The sequence below is a fragment of the Ictidomys tridecemlineatus genome, chromosome 6 (assembly GCF_052094955.1).
Source record: "Ictidomys tridecemlineatus isolate mIctTri1 chromosome 6, mIctTri1.hap1, whole genome shotgun sequence".
Lineage (NCBI taxonomy): Eukaryota > Metazoa > Chordata > Mammalia > Rodentia > Sciuridae > Ictidomys > Ictidomys tridecemlineatus.
This window is the reverse complement of record NC_135482.1, coordinates 55,782,928-55,793,541: the sequence shown is the minus strand read 5'-3', so window position 1 is coordinate 55,793,541 and position 10,614 is coordinate 55,782,928. Positions and strand designations below refer to the sequence as shown.

The window sequence follows — 10,614 nt, the reverse complement described above, 5'->3', positions numbered from 1 at the left end:
TGTGAAGTGTCTGAATCTATGCTGTCTCCATAAGTTTAAGCTGAATGGAGGCGACTATGTTCCTCTTGCCAGCAGGTGGAGCCACTCTTGTTTGCCACGTTCTGGGGAAGAATTTTGACCCTTCCGCCACGTCGTAGCCGGTCGTTTGGCCCGTACGTCAGCGGGCGGGAGTGAGCCGTAGCTGGCGAGATGTCCCTGCTGCGGTCGCTGCGCTTGTTCCTGGACGCGCGGACAGTGAGTCTCCCGGTGAGGACACCTGGCCCGGTGCTCACATTGCCTTCCTTGTAGTTTTCCTGTGCGTCCGGAGCGCACCCCTTCCCTTATCCCGACCCGCATTCAACCTGGTTCCACCTCCTCCACCGGCATTGACTCTTCTGTGTCCAGCTCCAGTCGCTGCCCTGTCCTTGTCTCCCCAGCCCTAAGGCTGCCTCGGAGCTGACGTGCTCTCTTCCCTCTCCCCGTCTCCTAGCTGCTTCCGGCTTCTCATCCCTGTCTTCTCACCCTTTCCAGGCCGGGTCCCTTCGGCTTCAGTCGCCCCAGCCACGGCACACCTTTCACGCTGCGTCCTGGTTGTCTGCCTCTTCTTCCAGCAAGGAGCTCCTTATGAAGCTGCGGCAGAAAACAGGCTACTCCTTTGTAAATTGCAAGAAAGCTCTGGAAACTTGTGGTGGAGATCTCAAAAAGGTTGGAAGGGGATGCAGTGTAGGGTACTAGGGTCCAACTTCAGTCTGGAGAAGTGATATTGGGGAGCGTAGGTGAGACCTGATGACCAGTGGCCCATAACGGCAGAAACCTAGGTGGCATTCTGGCTTAAACAACCACCTCAGCCTGTGTTAGTGGGGAGAAATTGACCCAGGGTTAACGAACCCTATATCATGCGAGACTGCTTGGTGTTTTCTGCCGCATGGACCTGTGTGCACTCAGGAGTCAGACCCTCTAGGACTCAAATTATGGTGCCTTCACATCAATACTTTGTGGACATTTAAATTAATCTTTTATTGTTGAATCATTCTTTAAAAAAATATTCAGTTTTTAGTTTTTTAAATGGACACAATGTCTTTATTTTACATTTATGTGGTGCTGAGGATTGAACTTAGTGCCTCAAGCATGCTAGATGAGTACTCTACCACTGAGCCACTGGCACAGCCCCCATAGTTGAATCATTCTTGTCTATATAATGAAAATAATACCATTTTCTCCATAGGGTGGTTGTGAAGATTAAAATTGTACAGAGCACCAGTTTCTGCAGTCTATACTCAGCATTTAGTGGTGTACTGCCACTAGAATTATAGAATTTAGGGGAAGCATAAAGAATCCGGGAACTTGAACATATTTTAGAACATCATTCAGTATAAATTCCGTGACTTTATCATCTGCTCTTCTTTCCAATTTATAGGCAGAGATCTGGCTTCACAAGCAGGCCCAGAAGGAGGGCTGGAGCAAAGCTACCAAGCTCAGTGGGAGAAAGACTAAAGAAGGACTGATTGGGCTGCTGCAAGAAGGAAATACTACTGTATTAGTAGAGGTAAGTTGTTGGAATTTCACATATCAGTAATAGATGGTCCTTCAGTGTAAGGCTTGTAGTTGACCTTTTGCATTCTAAAATAAGAAATTTGTTTGAGAATCATAAAGGGTAGTTGGAATTAAACTTTAGAGACCTTAGTTATTAGCTAGGGACTCATTTAAGTATATAAATGCACAGGTGTGGTCTAGAATATTAGTCCTAAATGTGAGTCTAGTGCAGTCTGTACCTTGTCATTATTTCCTGAAAATTTATATTTTAAAGTAGTAACTATATTAATTAGTTGATAGTAGAGAGTATCTGTTTTAGAGGAGGTTTTGGGGCCTTTGAAAAGAAGTAGGTGTAATTAGTTTAGAGTAAGCAGGGTGATAGCAAATGTGATTTGGAATTGAAGGAGGCTGGAGAAATGAGGTGTTTATGGTGTGCAGCCATAGGCAAGTGGTCAACTTGTAGTGAGCCCTTTACAACATTATGGAACCCCCCTCTGAATGTGTATGTTTGTGCTAATTCATTGGCACAGAAAGAATCACTTCATTAGTTTCTGGCCTTAAACAAGAGAGGAACTGAAGCTTTAAAACTCTGGAGTCATTTATTTTTGTTGAGTCTGAAGCTGATTCTATCAACATCTTGGTTTACTGCACAACCTTAGGGCACTTTTAGAAACAATCAGTAAACAACTTATACAACATCATTTATCCCTACAGGTAAACTGTGAGACAGATTTTGTTTCCAGAAATTTAAAATTTCAACAGTTGGTCCAGCAGGTAGCCCTGGGAACCATGTTGCATTGTCGGAGCCTAAAGGATCAACTCTCCACGTACAGTAAAGTGAGTTTGGAGGTTGTCTTCAGCATGCTGCATTTGTTCCTGTTTTGGTGTTGGGGATGGAATTTAAGGTCTTGTGCATGCTAAGTATGTGCTCTAACACTGTACTAAACCTCCAGCCCCTGCTGTTTGTCTGTTTTTTACCCCCACTACCCCAAAATCTCTGATTTCACTCTCTTGCTTCACATTGCTGCTTATATGTTATCTCTTTGGGGGAGGTGTATTTCCTTTTTGTTTTTCTTTCTCCTTATTCTGCCTTATTTAAAATTTTTTTATTATAGTGCCCATATGTTACATTTATCTACTTATATATTGTCTGTTTCCCCCCATAGAATGTAAGCTTCATGAATTTGTTTTTTCACTGCTATATCTTTGGTGAAAGAGAAGTGGGGGCAGCATTCAATTGGAGCTTAGTAAACCTTTGTTGAATGAATGAATGAATGAATGTCCATTGGATGGGATCACTCAAATTAAGCAAAACCATCTGAGGCTTCCTATTCAGAAATCTGGAATGCCCTGAGGAAAGTGTTTCCAAGTGGGGAGATTGGAAGAAGCACAATTTGGGATAGTAAACATATTCTGATTCATAGAAGGGTAAAGGAATGAATTAATTAGTCTACCTTTGATCCAGTATTATTGTCAAGACAAAAATGACCCAACCACTCAATTACATTTTTTTGTGTGTTCATTATCATTTATTTCTTTTCTTATTTATCCTTCTCTTGAGATTGTATGGTAAATGTTAATTGTTACAGCATTAATTAAAAAGTCCTATTTGGGCTGGGGATATAGCTCAGTTGGTAGAGTGCTTGCCTTGCAGGCACAAGGTCCTGGGTTCAATCGCCAGCACCACCAAAAAAAAAAAAGTCATTTAGCCAGTCTTAGTGATGCATACCTGTAATCCAGTGGCTCAGGAGGCTGAAACAAGAGGATCATAAATGCAAACCTTGTCTCAGAAACTTAGTGAGGCCTTAAGCAACTTAGTGAGATCCTATCTCAAAATAAATAAAAAAGGGCTGGAGATGAGGCTTAGTGGTTAAACATCTCTGGGTTCAATCCCTGGTACCAAAAAAAAAAAAATGTAGGGCTGGGGATGTGGCTCAAGTGGTAGCGCGCTCGCCTGGCATGCGTGCAGCCCGGGTTCGATCCTCAGCACCACATACAGACAAAGATGCTGTGTCCGCCAAATACTGAAAAATAAATATTAAAGTTCTCCCTCTCTCTTCCTCTTTCTCACTCTCTCTCACTCTTTCTAAAAAAAAAATGTATATTATATGAAAACTGTGTTGCATTTATTATTATTTGGGTGCTGGGTGGGTGCTGGGGATTGAACCCAGGACATTATACAGGGAACGCTACTGTGCCTGGCTAACAACACTCTTTTTTTTTTTTTTTTTTTTTTACAATTATATGCATAGATGGATCACTTGAAGTATAAATTCTTATCCTTTTTAGAGACACAAGTGCTTAGGGATCAAATCCAGGATCTCACAAATGCTAGGCATGTGCTCTACCACTGAGCTATGCTATGAGCTGTACGTCCATCCCCATAAATTTTTTTTACTTTTGGAGGCGGTACTGGAGATTGACCCAGGGATGCTTTAACACTGAACTTCATCTCTAGTCTTTTTACTTTCAGAGTTTTGCTAAGTTGCTGAGGATCTCACTAAGTTCCCAAGGCTGGCCTCCAACTTGGGATCCTCCTACTTTAGCCTCTCAAGTTGCTAGCGTTACAGGTGTGCACCACCAACCATGGGCATCCCCCTAAATTCTGTATCTATTTTTTTCTCTCTTTTGGTCTAATTTTTTTAAAAAAATTTGTATTTTGAAAAAATTCAAACTTGTATAAAAGTTGCCAGTGTTCTGCAATAAATTCCAGTGTACGCTTTGTTCAGATACACCATTTGTTAGTATTTTACTGCATTTGCTTTATCTCTATATACATATTATCGTTCCTTTTTATAGGAATATCAAATAGTATTTTTTTCAGATCATCACATGACAAAGCACATAGTGACTGTTGGGTTCATTATTGGTGATGTTAACTTTGATCCCTTGGTTAAGGTAGTATTTGCCAGATTTCTCCACTGTAGTTGCCACATTCCTCTTTTTAATTGACAAATAATATGTATGAGAGATTCTTTGAGACTCAATTGTTCCTCAGAAGACTTTTGGATAATGCTAGTTTTAGCATTCATTGATTATTCTTGCCAGGATCAGTTTTTACTACAATGGTCATTTAATGGTTATTTTTCTTTTATAATTTCTTCTGTATGCACTAATTAGTTGCATTCTACCATTAGAATTTCCCCCCTCTTTTTCCTTATTTAATGATTTACTTAGTACCAACATTGACTCATGGATTCTTATTTTAATTTTAATTATTTTTTGATTACTGGGGGTTGGCAAGCTGTCTACACTGAGCTATAATAATCTATGAATTTGACCAGTGCAAATCAAACCTGTACAAGCTGGCTTTAATGTCTTTTTGATATGTCTTTATTATTTTCTGAGTATTACCTTCTTTTTGGCATAACAAAATATTCTGGGTTTATTTCCCTGCCCCATCATGGAATTGGCCACTTCTCCAAGGAGTCCTTTTCTTTTCTAGATGGACACAATATCTTTATTTTGCTTTATGTGGTGCTAAGGATTGAACCCAGTGCCTCACACATGCTAGGCAAGTGCTCTACCACTGAGCCACAACCCCAGCCCATGATTCTTGTTTAATGGTACCAGGGATTGTGCCCAGGAAAGTTCTATCCACCAAACTATGTCCCAAACTTTTTAAAAATTCTCCTTTGAGACAGGATTTCACTAAGTTGCCTAGGCTGGCCTGGAGCTTGTGATCCTTCTGCCTTAGCTTCCCAAGTAGCTGGGATTATAAGTGTGTGCTACAGCGTTGTCCTCTTCCCCCATTCTTTGAGGTTATGTTAGTCATTTGAAATACAGTTGGGGTTTTCTGTTTGTTTAGTCAGTTTTTGTTTTCATCCCAGATCTTTGTTAATTTGATTTGATTTTTGACTATGGAAAACATTAACAAAGTTTCAAAAGCTTAAAATTATTTAAAGAAAAGAAGTATACCCAGAAGTCCTACTCCCCATTCTATCCAGTTTTCATTATTCCTATAAATAACCAACTTCACTGGGTTATGGTTATGCTTTCAGTATTTTTTTTTGCAAAGTTAAACATGTGTGTATATATATGTACACACACATACATACATATATATATATATATATATTCCCCCCCCACAGATATTTCTTACAATGATGATATAATGTGTATATATCCTTTCCTTTTTTAGTACTGGAGATTGAACCCAGGGGTGCTTTACCACTGAGCTCAACCCTTTTTATTTTTAATTCTGAGACAGGCTCTCACTAGGTTGCTGAGGGCCTTGCTAAATTGCTTAGGCTGACCTTGAACTTGTGATCCTTTTGTTTTAGCCTCCGGAGTTGCTGGAATTACAGACATGCACCACCAGGCCCATCTATGTATACTTTCATTTATTTATTGGTACTTGGGGATTGAACACAGTGGTACTTTATCACTGAGCTATAGCCCTGGTGCTTTTTAAAAAATTATTTTGAGACAGGATCTTGCTAGATTGTTTAGGGCCTCTCTAAGTTGCTGAAGCTGGCCTTGAACTGGTTTTCCTGTTTTTTTGTTTGTTTTTGCAGTGCTAGGAATTGAACTCAGGGCCAGATGCATGGTAGGCAAGTGCTCTACCACCGAGCTACATCCCTAGTCTTGGCCTTGAATTTGTGATCCTTCTGCCTCAGCCTCCTGAATCACTGGGATTACAAGTGTAATCCTGGAATTATATATACTTTTAATCTGCTTTTATCACTAATAATATATCCTAGAAATACTCTATAGCAGTTCCTGGAGATCTTTCTGTTTCTTTTTTCTTTTTTTTTCAACTGCATAGCAATTTGTTGTGTGGATATGCCATAGTTTATTTAATCAATTCTTCTGTGGGCATTGAGGCTGATTCCAAAATACTCCTTTTTTCCTTTTTGGTACTGGGGACTGAACCCAGAGTGCTTTACCATTGAACTAGATCCCTGCCCTTTTTGAGATAGGGTCTTGCTAAGTTGCTTAGGGCCTTGCGAAGTTGATGGAATTGGCGTGGAATCTGCTATTCTCCTGCCTCAGCCACCAAAGTTGCTGGGATTACAGTCATGCACAATCAGACCTAGCTCTGATTTCAAAATTTTATGATTAGAGCTGGGTGTGGTAGCACATGCCTATAATCCCAGTAACTCAGACTGAGCCAGGAGGATCATTAGTTTGAGGTCAACTTGGTCAACTTAGTGAGACCTTGTCTCGAAATGAAAATAAAAAGGACTTAGAATGTAGCTCAGTAGTAGAGCACTCCAGGTTTAATTCCCAGTATTATATATTGCAAAAAACAAACAAAGAAAACCCCACATGATTAGAAATAATTGTTTAATGAATAATTTTGTACATATGTACCTATATCTAGGTATTTATTTATTTATTTTTTCTTTTTGGTGGTGCTGGGGATTGATCCAGAGATTTGTGCCTGCTAGGCAAGCACTCTACCAACTGAACTATAATCCTAACCCTTATGTCTAGTTTTAAGTGTATGATAAAATTCTTAGAAACTGTCAGGCATGGCAGAACATGTCTGTAATCCCATGTATTCAGGAGGAAGAGGCAGGAACATCACAACTGAGGCCAGCATCAGCAACTCAGACTTTGTCTGAAAACTAAAAAATTAAGAAAGGGCTGGAAATGAAGCTCAATGGTAAAGTGTTCTTGGATTTAATCCCCAGTGCCAAAAGGGGGAAAAATGTCAAAAACAGAACTGCAGGGTCAAAAGGTAAACATATATGTAATTTTGTTAATTATTATCTAATTTTCTTCCATTGGATTTGGAATATTTTGCATTCTCACCAGCAATTTGTAATTCTCCTAGGTTTAATGTTTGGAAATATTGAGCCTGGTTTTTAGTAATTTATATTTTAAGAAGTTAGGTTAGGGGATGGGAGTGGAATGGAATTGGGGATAGTATAGTGATAAAATAATTCATAAAAACAAGACTGTTAACATTTTTTTTTTTTTGTACTAGGGATTGAACCCAGGGGAATTTACCCACTGAGCCACAGCCCCAGTCCTCATTTTTATTTTTTATTTTGAAGCATGGCCTCTCTACATTGCTCAGGGCCTTACTAAGTTGCTAAGGCTGACTTTGAACTTGCAATCCTCCTGCCTCCGCCTCCCAAGCCGAAAAAAGAGATTACAGATATGTGCCATCACACCTGGCCTGTTATCAATGTTAACATTTTTGGCTTAATGAAAATATTATCTGTTTCTGTTTAGTTATCTTAACCATTTTCTTAGAAATAGACTATTTTTGCCTGTTAATAATTTTTTTGGTGGGGGGTACCAGCGATTGAATTCAGGGGCACTAGACCACAGAGCCACATCCCCAACCCTGTTTTGTATTTTATTTAGAGACAGGGTCTCACTGAGTTGCTTAGTGTGTTGCTTTTGCTGAGGCTGGCTTTGAAATTGCAATCCTCCTGCCTCAGCCTCTCAAGCTGCTGGGATTACAGGTGTGTGCCACCTTGCCACTATTAATAATTTTAATAGTGCAAAACTGATTCTTGTTTGTTTTCTTGTGCACTTAGGGCTTCCTCAATTCCTCTGAGCTTTCTGGACTTCCAGCTGGGCCTGACAGAGAACGCTCTCTCAAGGATCAATTGGCCTTAGCAATAGGTAAGTATTTGTAAGGATTCTGGAAACTAGAAATTAATGACTAGATCTTTTGGTATCTTTGCTGTTCCTCGAATATTTCCATGGAGAATTGCAAGCTCCTGTGCCTTTCATCAAGAGCCAGATGATATGAATGTAAGAAATAGGTTGTGTTAGGTGTTAGGGAGCAATAGGCAGTTTGAAGAGCTTCTCTGCTGAAGCTAGCACTAGCACCAAACTCTAGCCACCTGTTATATAGTAGGGTAAATGGAGTTCCAGTGATTACTGGATTCCTTAAAAGAATTCAGAATTATAGGCAGAAATCTCAGTTTTTAACTGTTTGCAAACTAAAATTATTTTCATTATTGTGCCAGCCAAACAAAGTGTGGCTAAGTTCCAATTGACTACCTCTTTATATGACATAGGGAAAATAGTACTTTAAAAGTAAGTTTTTCTTCTTTATAAACAGTTCTAGGAAATTTTAGGGTCATTGTTTTTAGGAATTTGATCTCAAGATATCTGGTTCTGAATTTGTAAAGATATGTTCTTTTAGAGCTCACTGATGTTGGAAATCAAATCTAGATCATTATGGTGGGAGTAACAGGGATTTGCTTGTTTTCTGTATCCTTAGTGGAGGAAGGAAAGAGGGCTGGGATTGGAATTACTGGGATTTTTCTGCTCCTCTGCAGTTTCCAGTCAAGACGTTAGTTCTGTTTTTATCAGATCATAAGTATTTATGATATTCCAGTGAGTCCTAGATGAGAACAAGCAGACTGTTACATATTAAGAAATAGGTGACTAAGAAATTAATTATTATTAAGAAATTCTGGAAGAACTTATTAAGAAATTCTGGAAGAACTGGGTGCATCAGCCTTGTCAATTTCAGGGAATTAACAATTGGGTAGATGTTTTAAGATATTTTAAAATTTGGTTTCTGGATTCTCCCTTTTCATAACTTTTAGCTTTAGTTGTGGTTAATCCAGACATATTTATCCTGACCACTTTGTTTATCCTCCTGCTCCTTCCTACTTTTTGGTTTATTTGGACTTCTGAGAATGGCATCTGAGAGAAAGGAGAAAACTGCAATCTGTTTTTGGTTCTCATAACTCTGATAATGTCATCCTTTTGTTTTTAAGGAGAGGAAGTCAAAACTATCAGATGACATGGCTTTTGGATTTTCTGGGACTTTTAGTTGTAGACCTTTTCCTGATACAGTGAACAATAAGGAGTTGTTGATGTCAGTTATGGTTATAGGGTAGGGATGGTAATTCAGTGGTAAAAATCACATATTTGCTTTGGAGTCAGATCTGAGGTGTTTTTTTTTTGTTTGTTTGTTTGTTTGTTTTGTGGTGCTGGGGATTCAATCCAGGACCTTGTGCATACATGGGAAGCACTCTACCAACTGAACTATATCCACAGCCCAGATCTCAGTTTTAATTCCAGCTCTGCCATGTACTGTTGGGTGGGTTACTTAAGCACTAGTCTAAACCTAAGTTTAATGTATTAATAATAGCTAGCATTTAAGTGCTCACTATGTGCCAGTTACAATAATAAAATACTTTTGCATATATCACCTTATTTATTTCTCTCTATAACCCTGAAGGTTTATAGACCAGGAAACTAAGGCTTGATAAATTAGTAAATAGGGTTATGTCATTAAGTCTCTTGCCGAAGGTCATATAGCTAGCAAGACATAGAACTAAGACTGTGTCTGTGACACCATAGCTTCTGTTTTAAATACTAGAATACCTATCACATAATGCTTCTTCAAGTACTCCCCTACCATGCCCCTGTTCCTCTTTAAACAAAACTGAAAATTATATATCTTTGAGGAAGGATCACCTTCCAAATTTAGACTCTTTGTGCATATATTAGTATCACCACAGGTATCATATTCTGGTGATGTGTTGTTTTTTGTTTGTTTGTTTGTTTTTAATAGGGAAACTCGGAGAAAACATGACTCTTAAACGAGCTGCATGGGTGAAGGTGCCATCTGGGTTCTACGTTGGTTCTTATGTCCATGGAGCAATGCACAGTCCCTCGCTCCACAACCTGGTACTGGGGAAGTATGGGGCCCTGGTCATCTGTGAGACACCTGAACAGAAAGCAAACCTTGAAGACCTTGGCCGCCGCCTTGGGCAGCATGTGGTGGGCATGGCTCCTCTCTCTGTTGGCTCCCTGGATGATGAACCTGGGGGAGAGGCAGAGACCAAGATGCTGTCCCAACCATACTTGCTGGATCCCTCCATCACATTGGGACAATATGTGCAGCCCCATGGAGTTTCTGTAGTAGATTTTGTGCGGTTTGAATGTGGAGAACTTGAAGAGGCAATAGAGGCTGAATAGGTTCTAGACACTTTTGACTTAGAAGAAAATGTTTATTTTTATTTCTGGACATCATAACAAAAAGAAGAAATTGCTCAAGCCTCTTCAAACCCAGAATTTGTCAACTGAATTTTTAATGAAATTATATAGTTCATGGGGTAAAGTTAATAAATAAAATATTTTTTCCTTGTTTGCATGCTACTGGATTTTCCTTGT

General features: G+C 39.4%; 1 protein-coding gene across 2 annotated transcripts; it reads left to right on the top strand.

Moving 5' to 3' along the window:
- The first annotated feature begins 74 nt into the window (after positions 1 to 74).
- On the top strand, positions 75 to 10,599 carry Tsfm (Ts translation elongation factor, mitochondrial). 2 transcript variants are annotated; one of them, XM_013363087.4, is made up of 6 exons: positions 75 to 234; positions 511 to 684; positions 1,397 to 1,525; positions 2,227 to 2,349; positions 8,010 to 8,097; positions 10,013 to 10,599. In XM_013363087.4, the coding sequence occupies exons 1-6, from the start codon at positions 190 to 192 to the stop codon at positions 10,417 to 10,419; spliced, it is 966 nt and encodes a 321-aa protein (XP_013218541.1). In that variant the 5' UTR covers positions 75 to 189; the 3' UTR covers positions 10,420 to 10,599. The 2 variants fall into 2 exon arrangements, with proteins under 2 accessions (XP_013218541.1, XP_005335763.1); XM_005335706.5 differs by having other exon boundaries at positions 75 to 246.
- The last annotated feature ends 15 nt before the right edge of the window (positions 10,600 to 10,614 follow it).

Excerpts from the sequence above, each read along its gene's own strand:
- Tsfm (XM_005335706.5), top strand. The coding sequence starts at position 190 with ATGTCCCTGCTGCGGTCGCTGCGCTTGTTCCTGGACGCGCGGACAGTG. Across the intron at positions 247-510 it reads CGCGGACAGTGAGTCTCCCG|GCCGGGTCCCTTCGGCTTCA; the intron begins GTGAGGACACCT and ends CACCCTTTCCAG. Across the intron at positions 8,098-10,012 it reads TCAATTGGCCTTAGCAATAG|GGAAACTCGGAGAAAACATG; the intron begins GTAAGTATTTGT and ends TGTTTTTAATAG.